Genomic DNA, 18,728 nt, shown 5'->3' with positions numbered 1-18,728 from the left:
GATACATGCCAGCTAAGGCTACAGGGTGAGACCCTATTTAAATAAAGAACACCACCGAGGCCTGGAGAGATGGCCCAGCAGTTAAGAATGCTTGCTGCTTTTCTTTCAGAAGACCAGAGTTCAGTTCCTAGCACCGGGGTATGTGTGTGTATATACAATAAAAAAATAAATCTTTTAAAAAATTTGTAAATTGCGACTTTGAGGTATTTCATTCCAAGGTATTTTTGTTTTTGTTTTTTGCCATCATGGAAATGGATGTCCTTAGGATATTTGTGACCTACCTATTTTTCTTGAGCTGAACCTGTTCCTTTGAATCTGAAACCTGATGTTTTTCCAGGCTTTTGAAGCAAACGCAGCATCAACAGCCTCAGTCAGGCCCACCCAGGAGGAACAGTCTACAACCCCCCCAGGGAAGGTAGTGACCATCAGCTCTCGGAGTCCCCGCTGCTCTCGAAATCCATCTGCCCTCCGAAGCAGCAAGACTTTCCCATCTGGTTCTGCACCTTGTTCCCCAGGTATGCTTCAGGGTATCCTGTTGTCCTTGGTACTGTGTCAGAACTGAACACATGCATGGTCCTGCTGTCTACCACCCATGGTCTAGTGGGCATAGCAGAGGCAGAGGATCACCTCCATTGGAGATAGTGAACACAGGAGAATGTCATAAAAGACCGAGTTCATGTGCTAAGCAGAGGGTAGGGTATCCTTTACTGGTCTGGTCACATTGGAAGTTTTGCATCAGAAACCTTCATAATATACTGAGTAGCTTAAAGCCACTAAGGAGCGTTGGTTTGGGAATCTGTAGTGACTTTATTTTCTTTACCTCCAGAACATTTGAATAAAGCAGTTTTCTATTAATGGGCATGCTGGCAGTCTAATGCAGCATTGGAAAGAAAGATGGAATAACCTGCTCTTAAGTATACCCTTACATTTCATCTGAGAAATAATTTTGGTTTATTTTGTGGTACTAAGGATGGAGCTCAGGACATTGTACATGTTAAGCAACATTTTGCTGCTGAGGTATCACGGCAGCCCCTAGGAAGAAATTTGATTCTCTGACTGGGTACATCGCATTTATTTCCCAGGGCATCAGTTTTGCTTGCTTTAACCTACAGAGGCTGTTTTCCCTCTGTTGTAAGGAAGCCCTACATCAGTTTACCAAAGATAACAGTAATTCTTTTGGTAAAACAAATATAGTATCCTGTCAGGATAACAGTTCTTTAATACTACTGTTTTTCATTTAAGAACATTGATGGCTTTACAATATCTCTGATTTACTGTTTTGTGATCAGCCTTTCTACTACAGACAACCCTTCCAGTGACCTGTGTGGAGCTCAGGGTTGTGATTTTGGGGAAACATCTTGCAGTTGCTTGTTTTTTTGTTTTTGCTTCCCCTTCCATATTCCTTTAGGGGGCTGTGTAAGGAAACAAGCCCTAAACCACTAATCCTTGAGATGAAGGCATATCCTCTGAAGTGGGCCAGGTAGCAGCTCATGATTGCTTTTTCTGACTTCAAGTGAATTTCTCAATGTCCTCTAGCATTCTCTGATTGAGGATTGTAGGCCCAGGGTCCTGTATATCCAGAAATGTATATCATGTCTGGCAAGCTTGACCTGTGAGCTATGTGTGGTCCATACCAAGCTATGAACCATGAAAGTGCTTTGTAGCAGCATTACCACAATGGCATTTCAACAGGGTTATTGTGAAATAAATATTTTCTGTCCCATTATCACTGGGACTGTTTTCTACACAGTAAGGGATTTTAACCAGCGGTCAATAATGTGCAGCTGTAGCCTACTTTGTGTAATTGCCTGTGTCACACAAATAGCTATATAGGAATATAACCATGTTCTCTTTCAGATATACAACTGTGGCTGCTCTGTTGCTGCCACGTGAAACTGAGTTGCTGTAGAGACTGAGTGTGTTGCTAACTAGCCTCTGTAGAGAGGCTGTTTTCTTTTGGTCAGCTAGGAATGTCCTAAGGTTGTGTTAGCTCTGAAGTCCTGATGGGTTGTCCTGCCCGCTCTCTTGCTCTCTGAGCATAGACCAGTGGTAATGTACTTTTAATCAAGAGGCCTGCAGTACCTGTAAAATAGGGCTAGGAATCAAAGAAAGCAAGGCAGTACTTTACTAGGATAGAGTATAGGCAGCTTTCTTTCCTGGTTTACTTCCTAGTGGAGCTTCCCTTGCCCTGGAGGGGATGGGATGTAAGTGAGTGTCAGCACATAATTCTCCCTTCTGTTCCAGGTTTGAGAAATCCCCCAAGGCCTCTTTTGGTGGCTGGTTCCTCCAGCACAGGAAGTGGTGACTCAGATGGTGGCCTCTTTGCTGTCCCAACGACTTTGCCACCCAATAGTCGACATGGAAAGCTCTTCTCTCCCAGTAAGGAGGCAGACATGACTTTTAGGCAGCACCTGGACTCCATCAGTGTGAGTGCTGGGAGTGCCAAGTTGGGTGACTATAGTGTGCTTCACAGATAGAATGCCTATTCTCAGGGCTCATGTTCTTTGTCTCATAGATACAGTCAGACTTTTTCTCACCAAAGCCCAAGAAACTACGGAAACGGCACTTACGAAAGCCACTGGTGGTCCAGGTGAGGGAATGTTGCTTGAATCTGTGCGTCTGTAGTATGTCTGTTAGGTCCCCACTCTAGCTACTGAACTGGCCAGGAGATACTGTTTTCTTCCATGTCTTTGATTTTCAGAGTGAAATAGAGAAAACTCCTGCCCTTGTCTTTCTTATTAATAGGGAAAACAAAACCGGGAACAGAATATTTACGGTACCCATATAAATAAAGATAGACTTTTATTAGCATTGAAAATTACTTATATACGAGGCTGGGCTTCTGGGTCACAAGAGAGTCCAAGCTGGAATATTTCCAGGAACTGCCAGAGCTTGGGCTTAAAATAGTCAGGAGGCAAAAGTTGGACTGGCAGAAGCAAGGATTTGTAGAACTATACACAAATGCCATCTACAAGTCATGACAGACACAGGATATACAAGGCACCCAAGAAAGAAGACAACAGCATTTCCACATGAAAGACAGGGAAGTAAGGCTGTAATAGCATAGCCATAGGGATTTGTGAATGTGTATAGTTTTTGGAAGACACAAATAGACTAGTTTCCTTTTGCTCTGTCTCTTAGAGATCTTTTTTTCTGAGTCTGGTGAAGTGACTTAGTGGGTAAAGGTATTTGCCACTAAGTCTTACAATCTTTGTTCCATCCCCACGTTTTAGAAGGAAAAATCCAACTCATAAAGTTGTCTTCTTACCCCTACACTCATGTCAGGGTATGAGAACATACTACATAAATGAACATAATTTTAAAGAAAATATTTTTCTGTAGTGGCATCTTGCCTTGCCAGTGAACTTGCAGTAGTAGCTACATTTTTCTTTCTTGAGATTAGTTTATTTATAAATAAGAAGTATGCAGAACTTAGTGGCTACAAGGTGAGACTGTGCTATAAAACAAAAGGATTATTACATGAATGATGTTAGGAAGTATGCATTCTAAACTTTTTAAGTTTTGTTTATGCTCCCTTAGTTCTCAGTTTAACTTCAGTTTCTTTGCTCCTTTGTCCCAGAAGTGGGAAAATACTTCCTAACTTGGTAGAGACTCTGTGGCTGCTAAATTCAACTTCTGAATATTAAACTAAACCCCATGGTCTAAGCCAAGTCTGTTTTGTTTTCTGAATGAGACAAACGTGTGTGGTGGCTCAGTGTGTGTACAGGTCTGTACATATGGAGGCCAGAGGTCTATAGCAAATTTCTTCCTTAATGTTCTCCACCTTATATATTGAGGCAAGGCTTCTCTTTGAACTCAGGGCTCTCAAGCTCTGCTAGTCTAGCTAGCCTGCTTGCTCAAGCAATCCCTTGTCTCTGCTTCCTGCAATCTGGAGTTTCAGGTGGCTTGACATGCCCACCTGACATTTATATGGGTACTGGGGATCAGAGTTCCTGTGTCATACATGCATACCAAGTGCTTACTCCCTGAGCCATCTTCCCATCCCTATCCTGTTTTTATTATTTAAGATATCCGGCTGGGTAGTGGTTGCCCACACCTTTAATACCAACACTCAGGAGGCAGAGGCAGGCAGATCTCTGAGTTCGAGGCCAGCCTGGTCTACAAGAGCAAGTTTTAGGACAGGCTCCAAAGCTACACCAAGAAACCCCATTTCTAAAAAACCAAATAAAATATCCACATTTATATATGCACACTCATTTAAAGTACATAGTTGGACAGGTTTTAGTATAGGTATGGGGTGTTACCAGCTCATGTTCTTTTCATAGACTATTCTCATCACTCAGAAGAAACCTTGTTACCAATCAATCACTGCCGACCCACCTATTTCTATGGACTTGCCTATCCTGGGTATTTCCTCAGATGGCATTGTACAGTATGTGGTCTTTTCCACTTAATATTTTTGTAAATTAGTAAAGCTTTATTAACAGAGAGCCATAGTCAGTTATGTGCACACTCTCTGTGGCTGCTTTCCCACAAGATCAGGGGCAATAATGGCCCCAAAGCATTCTGTCTGGCCCTTTATGGAAAAAACTTCCTGAGTACTGCCTAGCCTCTGGAATGAGGTATGGTCTCTGCTGTTTGCCAACATCCTGGGGAGATCATGCATGAGCAAAGGTCTCAAGGCAACCTCAGTTGTGTCATGATCCAGTGTGACTGACAGACCCTTGTAAATGTTGCACTGTTAGCACTGTTGGTGGTCAGTTCAGGTTCTTCTTAGTTGAATAGGTACTTATAAGTGCATCAGGACCTTGTGTTCACATGCAGGAAGGAGACCTGGAAATGATCTCTCTTGTCTCTCAATGCCTCTTGTAACAAGCAGTCCCTTAGCTTTCTCCATTCTGGCCACCAAAATGCACTGCATTGAGCCCTATCAGTCCTATCAATCCCATGGTTGTAAACAGATGCCTATATGTGCCTTCCAGCCAAATTGAGACCATTCTAGATTTTCAACTAGATCCTACTGATATTCAGTTTTCCTTGGGAAAGGTCTTATTCCCAAGCATTTTAAACTGATCTTTTTGACACTGATGTCTTCTTATCACATTTACTATATGCTTTTTTTTTTTTTTTTTTTTTTGCAGAGGACACTACTCCCTAGACCCTCTGAAAACCAGTCCCACAATGTGTGCTCCTTCTCCATCCTGTCTAATTCTCCTATAGCCGGTAAGGCCAGGGATTCCTGGGATAGCTTTTCCTGAATATGCCTCACTGTAGGACTATAGGTGTGGGTTTCCATGGCTATTTGTGTGACATTTCTAGCACATCTGTGTTCATTCTACTAACATATGCTAAGTGTATATTGTGCCCACTGTGTTGGGCCTGGCTGCCGTTGTGGGCAGGAAGACTGCCAGGGACTTAATGTACCTTCTTTAGAGGTGCGTTCTATTGTCTTTGTTGGCAGCACCACTGAGTTCAGTTGTGTGTGTTCACTTCCTGCCTGTAGAGTCATGACAGGCACTTATAAAATAAATGTGTTGTTGGGTGTATGATCACATTTCTTATATTTTTGGTGTGATCCTTGCCTTTAACGGCTGAGCCATCTCTCTAGCCCTGATCACATTTCTTATTTACACCATCTGTAAACTCAGTGGGTACCCTGGTGCTTTGACATAAGCCTTAGTGTGGGTTTTTTAGTAAACACAAGCGCTTGTTGATTTATCTTGACTAATTTTTTTCTTATGATTCTGGAGATCAAATCCAGAACTGTAGACTGATCAACTTATGTACTGCTGAACTATGTTATGTTTCCAGCCCTCATGAATCTTCTTTCCTTTTTTTTTTTTAAAGATTTATTTACTTATTATGTATAGAGTGTTCTGCCTGCATGCCTGAAGAGGGCACCAGATCTCAGTACAGATGGTTGTGAGCCACCATGTGGTTGCTGGGAATTGAACTCAGGTCTTCTGAAAGAGTAGCCAATGTTCTTAACCGCTGAGCTATCTCTCTAGTACCCCCCCCCTTTTTTTCTTTTAAAGATTTACTTATTTTCATGTGTATGTATAAATGCCTTCATGGCATCAGAAGCTCATGGAGGCCAGAAGATTTGTCAGATCTCCTGCAGTTAGAGGAGGTCATGTGGGGGGCTAAGAAACAAACCTGGGTCCTCTGCAAGAGCAGCAAGTGCTCTCTCTTAACCACTGAGCCATCTCTAATCCCTTCGTGAGTTGTATTCTTTTATTCTTTAATTTTATGTATATGGATGTTTTATCTCTTGTGTGTGTGTGTATGTGTGTATACACACATACGAACATACATACATACATACTTGTATGTGCAACATTTTCTTGTCTCCCCATGGAAGTCAGAAGAGGGTATTGGATTCCCTGAAACTGAAGTTAACAGGTGATTGGGAGACATCAGATGAGTGCTGGGAACTGAACCTAGATCTTCTTCTTAGGAGCCTGTGTGATAATACTTCTCATTCCCAAAGTTAGCAAGTGATTGGAGTGTTGAGTGACTTGCTATGATCCTAGCTATGTCTGAAGGAAACTCTTCATAGCCCCATTGTACATTGTAGTTCATGGACAAACCAGTTGATATGACTGCATTTATCTTCCCCTCACAGGGAGAGGCTGGTTCCGGCCCATCCAGTCTTCTCTTACCAAAGCAGCTCTGTCTCGACCAATAGTGCCCAAGGTCCTCCCATCTCAGGCCACCAGTCACCTGCCCAGTAAGTCTGTAATGTGCACAGTGACAGCCACTATATGAGGTTCCTTAGTCGCTTTTTTGTCATACATCTTTGTAATGTTCTCTTCTTCTCCAAGGCATAATGTCTTACTGCTTTGCTAAGAGTATTTCAAATCCCTTGGCTTTTCACTGAAGAGAGGTGGAGGGAAAAGCTATCCCAAACTCTTTGGGCATACATCATGGAGTGGAGTGTTATGGAACAGAGGTTTGATGTATCACTCCTGTTGCCAGGTGCCATCGACTTAGCAGCTCAAAGTGCTGGCATCATCCCTGAAAGTCCTTTGCCAGTTTTAGATACTGATGGCTCATCTGGCATCTCTGCACTGTCTTCAGAACAAGTAACCACTGCCATCTCGAGGCATAGTGATACTGGACCACACCAGAACAGAGACCCTGTTACTTCCGTAAGGGTGAGTGCATTTACAAGGGCTAATTTGGCATTACTGATAACTTATGGAGCAAGGCCATGGCCTGGGGTCATACTGGACCCTGTTGCACCTTTGGAGGCCTGATGTGTTAGAGGGAAGCCAAGGTTTAAACATCTACCATGGAGCACAGAGTGGGAAGGTGAAGAGACATGTTTGCTAAAGAATCAATTGCTAAAACAAGCAAGTAGTTCTGCATTTCAACTCAGAGGCTGACATCAGCCTGTGGGTCCCTACTCAGGTGTAGTAAGTCCTTGCTATATCTTGGTAGAGAATAGCTCATATGGCCTTGATCACTATTTTTCTCATAAATCTCCAAATGTTCTGATTTCAGCCTTTTTGAAAGGCGGGTAGATGGGGAGATTCTATGGGGCTCTCGGGCCTGAGATGTGGTCAGTCCTTTACTGAGCTGTTATATTTCCTCTTAAAAAGCAATGAACGAATGTAAGTGCAGAAGCAATACTCTTTTGGCTGTCCATCATTTCCAGCCTGGAACATAGCCCATTCCTGCATCTCTGTCTGTGGGGAGACTGCAATCGACTGAGAAGAATTTTTCTTTGGTGCTTACCAGACAAGCACATGGCTGTTAACCCAGCTCAGTGCCGATCACTTATCTGCCTTCTTGTTGTTCCAGGGCAATAGTGACCCATTTATCAGCATTCCAAGACCGGAGCAGGAGCCAATGACAGATGGTTTCCAGGTAGAGTACACCTTAGGGCCTCAGTGCCCTTCCTCCCTGAGTGTACAGATCGTGCTTCCCGGCAACACCGCTGTCCTTCCACCTGCCTTGCCCGTCGCCTCATGAATGAATGAACCTGTTGTCCCTAGTTCTAGCTTCTTTTACTAAACTCCATATCTAAAAGGAAGCAGGACATAATTGGCAGGTGGCTTTCTGTTTTAGGAATATTTTTTGCTTGTTTTGTTTTTGTTTTCTTTTTTGGTTTTTCGAGACAGTATTTCACTGTGCAGCTCTGACTGTCTGACTCTATAGAGCAGGCTGGCTTCAGTATCACAGATCTGCTTGCCTCTGCCTCCTTAGTGCTGGCATTAAAGGCATGCACCACCATTGCCCAGACAATTGGTGGCTTTCTGATCATTACTTTTTTTTTTTTTAAAGATTTATTTATTAGGTATACAGTGTTCTGCCTGCATGTATGTCCACAGGCCAGAAGAGGGCACCAGATGGTTGTGAGCCACCATGTGGTTGCTGGGAATTGAACTCAGGTCCTCTGGAAGAGTAGTCAGTGCTCTTAACCTCTGAACCATCTCTCCAGCCCTGATCATTACTCTTTAACTAGATGCTACCAATGGAAACAGGCTCACTCTACCCCTGCTTAACTTTCTTCTGAAGAAGTATATTTCTTGAGTGTACTCCTCCCTTGCAATAATGGGAGATCCCTGCATTTATTGCAGCTGCCAAGCTAGAGACGGAGGCTGCAATCACTGTTACAAGTGCTGATGGACACCTTGTGTCTGAACAATATTTGTCCCTCTCCTGTCAGGGATCATCTGTTCTGTGCTTACCTGAGCTACCCAAGGCTCATCTCCAGAATGGCCTTTCCACACCTTTACCCTCATCAGAGAGCTCCAGCACCAGACTCTCCCCACCCAATGTTTCTGCACTGCTGGACATATCCCTACCTGGCCCACCTGAAGATGTTCTCTCACAGGGAGAACCTGCCACACAAATCAGTGACTCCATCATTGAGATTGCCATCAGCTCTGGGCAGTACAGTAAGTACAGGTGGCCTTGCACACCTTTCTCAGAACCAGGTTCTAACTAGGATAGGGCAACCAGACTTGCCAAAGGGGACCCGAGCTGCCTAAGCATTTGCCAAACTTGCCGGTAAAGTACCAGTGTAGCTGTCAGTTTTTAACATTGAATGTCTATCACTACAAAGTTCCTCTACCTGACTCTGGCAGGAGTGGTATCTGGGAGCTAGTGGTCTGGTTGGGTTGCAATGACTTTGAGGTATGAATGGGATGATTTAGAAGGCTCTCTGAAGCCTGGGGATCAGTTTCCTGTTTGTGCATCTCTGGGAGATAACCCACATGTCTTGCAGGTGGTCCTTAGGAAGTAGCTGCACAGATAGTCACCAAGGGCCTGATCCCACTCATTCTGTGGTGTCCCTGATGGTAGCGGTACAGCTATTGCTTACTGACATGACTCAGATTGAGGGGTTCAGGCAGACATGAATTCATACACAGCCTTTTAACCCAGGGGCTTGATAGAGCTCTGACTTGCCTGAACCTTACTTTTCTCAGTCGTAGGCTGGGAACTCTGTACCCCACAGGATGGAATCAGGAGCATGCATAGCACTCTTGGCACAGGGCCTGACCCTGCCTGCTGTGTTCTGCGTTGTGCCCTTTTTATAGCATGACGTTGCCCTGAAGGCTCTGTGATCCTTGTTTGTAGACAACTGCTTGCTGTCCCTTTGGGGTGAGCCCAGTGTATCCTGGCTCTCCTGGTTTCAGTTATACGCAGCCTTTGCCTCCTGCTGCCTTGCTCTGAGTTGAGGGAGGCATCTCTGATCTTGGATTTTGGTTGACAGGTGAAGGAGTCCCTCTTTCTCCAGCAAAACTGAATGGTAGTGACAGTTCCAAGAGTCTTCCCTCCCCATCCAGCAGCCCCCAGCCCAACTGGATTGCCTCTCCCACTCATGACCCACAATGGTACCCTAGTGACTCCACAGATTCTTCGCTCAGCAGCTTGTTTGGTGAGTATTTCTGGAGGGATCTTCTTTCCAAGATTGGAGTCAGGCCACACCTCTGAGAGCACTTTTGCTCGGAAAGTGTTTTTTTCTGTGTTAAGTTTTTAAAGTGTAATTTACATATAGGAAAATGCAAATTTTCAGTGTGTAGTTCACTGAATATTGACATGCTTATAGACTCTGAGAGCCCTCAGCCCAGTACAGAAAGAACATTCAAGTCACTCATCTGGTTCTCAGTGCCTTCTCCAGTCTGTCCAGCTAGCCCAACTTATAGGACTCTTACAAAGACTTGTTTCTTTAGTGGGTGTATTGAGAATGGATGACTAAGCTTAGCTTTTATAGTTGCCAAGACCCAGGCTTCTGCCTTCTCATCCCAAACTTGATCATCCTCGCTTATAGGTCCTATGCCTGGTGGGGATTGTAGGGAACCAGCCCCACACCCAGTGGTTTTCGTATCACAAGAAACAGTGCAGACATGAGCAATCATCTGCAGTCTATGAAGTTAAAATCAACCTTAATGCCCATGCCCATCAGTGAGGGTCCTACCACAGAGCATACAATATAGGAGGAGTTCAGCACCTTGAGACCCTCAGAAAACAATAAAGATGTACACTAACATTAGATGACAAAAGCCTGTTATAGTGTAAGGATGCCATCTGTAGCCCTTGACACAATTGTGAAGCTAGAGACATAGTGGGGCCTGCCTGACTCAGCTTTCTCTCTGCAGCCAGCTTCATATCTCCAGAGAAGAGCAGGAAGATGCTACCAACTACTGTTGGGGCCAACAGCGGCACATCTTTGCTTGGCCCTAGCTTGTTGGATGGAAATTCAAGGGACTCTTTTGTGTCCAGGTCTCTTGCTGATGTTGCAGAAGTAAGTGCAGTGCCATACTCCTGAACTTAACTTCCCATCACATTCTGGAGGCTGTGGGATCACTCGTAGGTCCTGTGGGTCTTAAGGAATGTTCATGGGGATTATATGTCAGAACATATGGTCCTAAAACTCTGAGACCTGGAAGCACTGGGACATCTAATGGCCCACAGCAAATGTAAGTAGCAGCTGTCCTTTGTAGGCTTCTTAACCTGGGAAGCCTGGGATCAGGGTGGAGAGCCAAGTCACCAAATGTAGATAGAGCGCTGTTGAATCTCCTCATGTCCTTATCTTGCTGTGTAACCTTGGGGTGTCTCAGTTACCTGATCTGTAAGATATAGTGCCATTTGGAAGTTTTAAGATGCTATTTCCTGCTCTGGCTGCAGAAAGCCTTTGAGTAGCATTTCCCTGTAATGTTTTGTGGCCATGACCCTGTGGAACTTAGGAAAAGGTTCTGTAGTAGAGGTCTGTCCTTTCTCTGCTTGTTCTTTTCCATGTTATGGTTAAGCTGTCTGTTCCTCACATGGTCTATGTGTGCCCTCGACTGCAGGGCCAGCACTAGAGGGAGGTGCTAGGTACAGAGCTGCAGGCATCATGAGAGACTTAATCAAAGTACACATCATCCGAGAAGGATCCTCAAGAAACGTGTCCCAAGCTGGTTCCCTGGATTTCACAAGGCCTTGCTAGTAATTCCCGGAGAGTATTATAGCCAGACACTTGAAGGAAAGTTCAGATCAAAACAATATTCAAAATAGCTGTTTCCATGATGTATGGTACCATAAGCCTATTATAATCCCAGCACTTGGGAAACTGAGGGAGGATAGGTGTGGGTTTAAGATCAGCCTAGGCTATAGAATGAGACCTTATCTCAGGAAACAAAAAATCAATAATAACAATATAAAAACACAACTTTTGGGATGGGGCTGGAGAGTTGGCTCAGTGGTTAAGAGCACTGGCTGATCTTCCAGAGGACCTGGGTTCAATTTCCAGCATCCACATGGTGGCTGATACCTGTCTGTAATTTCAGTTCTATGGTTTTTGACATACAAACATACATGCAAGCAAAACACCAATAATCATAAAATAAAAAAGTGGGTGGGGTAAGTTGATAAGTAAATAAATAAATAAGCCCACAACCTTTTCACAAAAATGCATTAGTTTCTCAGTTTTCCAGTGTGGATTTTGAGATGGAGTTGTGGAATGTTTTGATGACATCTGAGCTGAACCATGACATGCTTGACGATTTCCAAACAATGCAAAATAGAGAAGTTAGAGAGATGGCTATGTGATTAAGAACATTTACTAAGCCGGGCGGTGGTGGCACACGCCTTTAATCCCAGCACTCTGGAGGCAGAGGCAGGCGGATCTCTGTGAGTTCGAGGCCGGGCTGGACCGACAGCCTCTAAAACAATACAGAGAAACCCTGTCTCATAAAAACCAAAAAAAAAAAAAAAAAAGAACATTTACTATGCAATCATGAGGGCAAGAATTTGGTTGTCAACACTCATGTCAACCTGGCCATCCAGCCTTTGCCAGGAACCCAGCTTTAAGTGTGGGAAGGCGCAAACAGGAAGATCACTTGGGGCTTGCTGACTTCTAACCTAGCCTAAAAATAGGCTTTGGTAGCGTACGCCTTTTATCCCAACAGTTTGGAAACAGTGTGTGTTTATGTGTACACGTGTATGGAGGCCACAGTCCACAAATTTTCCTTCCTTAATTGCTCTCCGTCTTTTATTTTTATTTTGTTTAATTATTTACTCTGTTCTTATGTACTGTGGAGGTAGTTAGGTGTTAGATCTGAGCATAACTTACAAGAATTGGTTTTCTCCTACTCTGTAAGCCCCAGGAATTGAACATAGGTTATTTGGGTTGGCAGTAAGCACTTTTATTTATCCACTCACCATGGCACTAGACTGCTACCTTATTTTTTGAGGCAGGAAGCTGAACCTGGAGCTTATTGATTCTGGTATGCTGACTGGCCAGTGAGCTCCAGGGATCCACCTGTCTCTGATCCCCTAGCTATGATTCCAGGTGCCATACCCTGCTTTTCTATGAGTACTGGGATACAAACCCAAGTCCACGTGCTTTCGTGGAAAGCACTTTAGTAACTGAGCCATCTCTTCGGAACCCTCTCGTGTAATATATGGCATTTCTCAAACCTATTAACTATGAATTCTTTATTCTGTAGGGCTCCTTATAGCTTAAATGTTTCACACAAAAAACTGTTCTTTCCTTTCTTGTTAGTATGGACACTATAAGCCCCTGGTATCTATGAGATGGACGCTGTTGGAGCCTTAAGGTCAGGAATGCTGCATTTCAAGGCAGCCAGACTCCCAAGTCAGCATTTGCGTTTTCCCTTGTGATGTAGTATTCAAGACAGTGAGCAACACAGAATATTGTATCTGTAGCAAGTGATGGAGACACATTCATCAGCAGAAAGAGCCAGTATATTCAGCAGAGGGCCTTTCTAAGAGCTCTGTGCTTTAAAACATCACTGCCTTTGGAAAGGGCCCTCATCATCTGGAAGTGTGGTAGCAATCTTTTGTGAATGCAGTGATCTGATAGTGGAATCTGAGTAAGAGTGATGGGTCTAGTCTATAGGGATAAGGCAGTCTGTTTTTGTTGATACCATGGAAGCAGGGGATGAATACTTAAATGAAAGAAGTCTCTTTTGGGACAGGGGCTTGCTATGTACTTTGGACTGGTCTTGAACTCACAATACTTCTGCCTGCTTCAGCCTCAGAAGTTGTGGGATTATAGGTGTGCATCATTTCCTGTCTTTGCTCTACTTTTTTTTTTATCGTGTGTGTGAATGTGTGCTCGTGTGTGCATGTGTACATGTATAGCAGTCAGAAGACTACATGTATGAGTGTTATCCCCTTCTACCTTGTTGTAGTTCTAGGGATCAAGCTCAGATCATCAGGCTTAGCAGCAAAATAACAAATTCTGTTGTTGCACACTGTGCTGTCTTTCCAGACCTCCTTTTTTTTTTTAGAACAGATTTCAATTTGTTCAATATTGCCAGTAAGAATTTTAAAATTTAGTTCTTGCCATATTAATTTGTTTTGGAGGCTGTTGGTCCAGCCTGGCCTCGAACTCACAGAGATCCACCTGCCTCTGCCTCCCGAGTGCTGGGATTAAAGGCATGCGCCACCACCGCCCGGCTGCCATATTAATTCTTTTTTTTTTTTTTTTTTTTTTTTTTGGTTTTTCGAGACAGGGTTTCTCTGTATTGTTTTGGAGGCTGTCCTGGAACTCATTCTGTAGACCAAGCTGCCCTCGAACTCACAGAGATCCGCCTGCCTCTGCCTCCCGAGTGCTGGGATTAAAGGCGTGCGCCACCAACGCCCGGGGCCATATTAATTCTTATTGTGTAGTTCACTAAGAAAATATGCAAGTCTTACCAAGTGTTATTATAGTCACTATATAGACAGAAGTTCCTGTTATCATGAGTCTTCCAGTATAATGGAGAAAGACAAGAATGGTAACGTCTCCACAAGATAATGTCTTTAACACCCAGGATTTAACAAATTTCTGTATCCTTCCCAATAGTTGTCTCTGCCTTGCTTAATGTGCTGAGTGTACTGGTTTTCTCATGTTTCCTGAGCAGCTGCACTCCATCTTCTCATAGCCTTTGCACTGGGATGGGGTTTTTTTTCCTCCAATGTTGATATACCTGTACCCACACTTGTGAGATCCTGACTCTTTGGAGTGCCTCATGTAACTCTTCTCTGAGGCACCTCTGCTTTGCCTACTTTTGTAAAGTTTCTGCCTTCTCTTGTCATTGTTAACCATTCTGTGGACTGTCTTCCTCATGAGTATCAGGGAGGCTACTACTACAACTCAGCATCAGATGGTTCATGTTCCTGGGGCTTTTCTAGGATCGTGTACAGAGTATGTACTTACAGAAAGTCCATGTGCTTAGACCACCAACGATTCTGAAATTCCTGGTAGAGCAATAGGCTCTTACTATTGACATTCTGCTCTGGGGGTTAAGAACCTCTAGTCAGGATGGTAAACCATCCTCCAGCTAATGTGGTCTTCTTGTCCCTTCTGTCCTACAGGTGGTAGATTCCCAGTTGGTATGCATGATGAATGAAAACAGCATTGACTACATATCTCGATTTAATGACCTGGCCCAAGAATTGTCCATCAATGAGCCTAACCGCCGAGAAGTTCTTTTTGATGGTGGAGGAGGTGGTAATCCTGTTGGTGACCTCTCTCAGTGACTGTGCCTTGTGACATGGGCATCCTGGAATCCACAAGGGAAGTCTACAGGGCTGGCCCATGAAACTGTCTTCACAGAGAGAATCAAGCCCAGAACCCCAGGAGACGGTGAACCAGAGCACCTCTAACAGCATACGATATGCAGTCCATAGGAACAGCTTATCATGGCCTGTCCCAACAATCAGGGCCAGTACCATACACAGAGGCCAGGACAAGCTCTGAGAAGGGTAGACATCAGAAATCCTTTTGGCATTAGAGCCCTTACTCATAGTCCTGTAGCCTATGTGGCAATCGCAACTGTATGTCTACCTGTTAAGCCTTCCAGAGGATCTCCTCCTTGCAAGAGACATGCCTGGTGTTCATTTTGTCTTGGGAGCTGTTAGTTAGCCTGTGTGCAGGGAGGCCACAGTTATTGCTGCTTTCTTCTGATATCCTTTCCCCTACCTGTTTGTTCTGTATGTGGTAATATTGCAAGGGACACTGAGGGTGGACCAGGGTCTTGCTTGATGGTATCTGCAAGCTACCACTTCCTGGATACCTTGACCATGAAACAGAAAAGGGTCCCAGAGTCATGTAGCTAGCAGAGGTTTGGTTCTTCCTAGCATAAGAAGGGTGAAAGAAAGTATATCTTGCAGGTTGTATGGATGTTTTATAGGATCTTACAAAGCTGGTTGGAAATGGTTTTCTTGTGGTTTAAGAATTAGGAGACATGGACAAGGAATAGTAAGGTGGCTCTGCTCTCTTCCTTTGCTAAATGCCCAGTTCTTTCTAGGTGACCTAAGATACCACTCTTCTCTACCTTCCTCCCCCCTACCCCCAGTCCACTGCTTTACCTACAGCTTTTGTGCATGCTCTAATTTTTCATGTGTTACTGCTGGTGTCTGAGGGTTGTCTTTGCCCCAGGCTGCCTCTTTTCCTGTTCTGGGACTCAAGCGGGGTTCAGATGTCCGAGTGTGGTAAGAGCTCACTTGGCGGTATTTTAGCAGCTCTCTTCTAGAGTCCAGTAGGTCAGCAGTCTTGATTGTAGCTAACCTGTTTAGAATGGTGCCAACAAGAGTTTCATCCCCCTCTGTTGCCCTCAGCTCCTTGTAACACAGTCACTCCTGTATGTCTGGGTGAACAGGTGACACTTGTATTACCTTCTCATTGCTCATTCTCTACACAGCAGCCAGGGCTGACAGGTCCTGTACTTTTCTTTTCCTTTTTTTTTTTTTTTTTTTTTAAGGCAGGGTTTTTCTGTATAGCCCTGACTGACTGTTCTGTAACTCAATCTCTAGACCAGGCTGGCCTGGAACTCATCTCTGCCTCCTACGTGCTAAGATTAAAGGCATACACCACCACATCTGGCTTGACAGTCCTGAAACTGCCTCCTCTGCTCTCTACCTGTTCTCTCCTTATTTGCAGAGTAGTCCTTAAGACCAGCTCAGGCTCTTACTTCTCTGTCTGCAATGAAGAACGGGTCGGAAACCTCCCTAGTGGAACACTGATCCTGTTGTCTCACCATCTACTACAAACCCTAGAATACAGGCTCCACTGCAGGAACTGAGAGGATAGTGACTCTTGACAGCAAATTACTTCACCTCCTAGGATCCTCCTGTCACTGGTACTGGCAAAGGATCGGCCCCAGATCCTGATATGTAAGCCCCTAGGTCTGGTAAGTCTAAAACTCTTAGAGGATGAAGAGAGCATCAAGCAGTCTGTTAGGAAAGACTGGTGAAGTCACTAGTGTATCTTTACCCAATCGTGTGTTTCCAGCACTCCCTTTCTTAGCTGAAGGCATTTATTTAGGTCTTGGGACTGTAGCACAGTTAGGATACCAGGCTCAACTTAGGCCATTGCTAGCTGCCCTTGCACTGTTTTAAGCAGACTCTCCCACATTAAGAATAGGTGCTTGTACCATCCTGGTAACTGACCATATAGTACTAGACAGTTCGGTTCCTGAGCTGATTCTCATCAGGCAATAAATGCCTTGAGGCACACATTACTCTGTGTCCTCTAAAAGGAATTGAGGTTGCTTTGAGGAGCAGAGCCTACAGCCATTGTCACCTAGCAACAGGCAGGTGTGTAATGGACTGACTCGTTACTAAGAGAAACTGGCAGGGTTCTAGAAGATTCCACTGCTTTTTTAACAGGCAGACAGACACAGTTGCTCATCATCACCGTATTAATCATTTGTAGCAGAGAATCGGTGGTTATAACTTCTCCCAACCTAACCAAATATCCTTACATAAAACTGGAAACTGTAAAGATTGGAGATTTTTAAACAGCAAGGAAGCCTCCTGGGTTCTTTGTCTTTCTCTGCCTTTCCATCAGTTTTGATGGTTCATGATCACCTAGGGCTTCCATTGTGCATGGGAACTTAGTGTGATATACGTGAGATCTGTTTTTGAGATACACATACACACGAGTTCTCTGTTCCCTGGCTGTCCTTGAACTCACATATTCGACAGCCTCTGCCTCCTTTATTCTGGGATTAAAGTCATGCGCCACCACCCGGCTGAGAAAATTTTTTGTTAATACTAATGTCTTAGACTTTTTGTTGATTGTCTTTTCAAAAGTTTGAGATTCAGTATCTCTGGTGCTTGGCATGGATTGTGTCCTATAGAAGATGCTCAGGCAAGTTGAAGTTCATATATCCTGTAAAGGCATAGTATACTTGCTCAGGGAGTATGACTTTGGGGACATTTCATCTGTTGGTCAACCTTTTTTCCCACCCTGTTCTTTTTTCATTCCTTGTGGCCTCACTGCTAGGGAAAGCCTCATTCAATTTAATAGCATTTTTAACCAGACCACATTACTAGAAATGGTCAAAACACATTTAGAGGGAAATTGTTTCATGTACTTTTTAAACAGATCTGCCAGATGCATTCATGAGGAAATGCCATACTTTGTCTTAATTTAAAAAAAAAGGAAAAATCAATTTTAAAGAAATAAAAAGAGGAAAGAAACCCACATTATACCGTTCCAAGAGGATAGCCTGATGAGGTCAGTCCAGTTTTGGAAGCACTGCACCAGTCCAAGCCTTACTAGCTAGTAAGATACCCTGGCTGGCGGGAAGGGTGCAGCCAGCAGGCAGAACTCAGTGCTGTTTGCTTTGATAATCGTTAAGCCATATCATCTGAGGTTTCTGGCTTGAGATGTGAATTTGTTTTATAGACTATAAATATACAGTATATGTATAAAGCAGAATGCCTGTCCTTCTGATTATTTTTTGTACCATATTGTAAATTACATTATTTATTCTTTACCAATTTTTTGGGAATAAAAGGTGTTTTGGTTATTTAATATAATAAACAAAAACTGTTAAACTTCAGCTAAAATTTCCAGTTCAGCTTGTAAATGTTTTTATTGTGCATAAATACATACTAATACTTGATCTAATGACTTGTCTTTTGTGCCTGCTTATAAAGCCAGCGTGCTTGAGGTATTCAGGTCTGGCGAAGGTGCAGCATTAGTGAGATGAACCCTGGAGCCAACAGGCAGGGATGGGCGCAGCAGGAGAGTTCGGCGAATCCTGGGGTTAGTCAGGGCCTCAGTGACCACTGAAAACAGAGGCGGAGGTCATCGCACAGCCTGCAGCTTCTGTTTTGGCCCTGGTGTGCGGTACCCTGAACCCTTGCTCCCGCCTGAAGGCGCCACAACCCCAAAGGTCCACAAGCAGATTCGCACCATGAGACGCGCTGGTGTCGGAGGGCGGGGCGAGCTGTGAACCAATCCACACGCCTGAAACCATGAGAGGCGGCTGCTGCGGCCAATCAGCTGTAAGCGCGATGCGTTTCTCTCCGAG

At 44.1% G+C, this 18,728-nt stretch overlaps 1 protein-coding gene across 3 annotated transcripts in view; it reads left to right on the top strand.

Annotated features, from left to right (window-relative positions):
- Cramp1 (cramped chromatin regulator homolog 1) overlaps positions 1 to 18,317 on the top strand; it is a 61,597-nt gene extending 43,280 nt beyond the window's left edge. For all 3 annotated transcript variants that reach the window (XM_013121744.3, XM_013121743.3, XM_013121742.3), the window contains exons 11-21: positions 338 to 515; positions 2,245 to 2,426; positions 2,516 to 2,590; positions 5,103 to 5,184; positions 6,587 to 6,691; positions 6,940 to 7,118; positions 7,768 to 7,833; positions 8,636 to 8,867; positions 9,686 to 9,850; positions 10,572 to 10,717; positions 14,779 to 18,317. In XM_013121744.3, the coding sequence (XP_012977198.1) occupies positions 338 to 515; positions 2,245 to 2,426; positions 2,516 to 2,590; positions 5,103 to 5,184; positions 6,587 to 6,691; positions 6,940 to 7,118; positions 7,768 to 7,833; positions 8,636 to 8,867; positions 9,686 to 9,850; positions 10,572 to 10,717; positions 14,779 to 14,943 (1,575 nt within the window). In that variant the 3' untranslated portion in view covers positions 14,944 to 18,317. The remainder of the gene's footprint in view (positions 1 to 337; positions 516 to 2,244; positions 2,427 to 2,515; positions 2,591 to 5,102; positions 5,185 to 6,586; positions 6,692 to 6,939; positions 7,119 to 7,767; positions 7,834 to 8,635; positions 8,868 to 9,685; positions 9,851 to 10,571; positions 10,718 to 14,778) is intronic.
- The last annotated feature ends 411 nt before the right edge of the window (positions 18,318 to 18,728 follow it).

Source organism: Mesocricetus auratus, unplaced genomic scaffold (genome assembly GCF_017639785.1).
Source record: "Mesocricetus auratus isolate SY011 unplaced genomic scaffold, BCM_Maur_2.0 Super-Scaffold_100007, whole genome shotgun sequence".
NCBI classification, from domain to species: Eukaryota; Metazoa; Chordata; class Mammalia; order Rodentia; family Cricetidae; genus Mesocricetus; species Mesocricetus auratus.
This window is presented reverse-complemented; position numbering and strand designations above follow the sequence as displayed.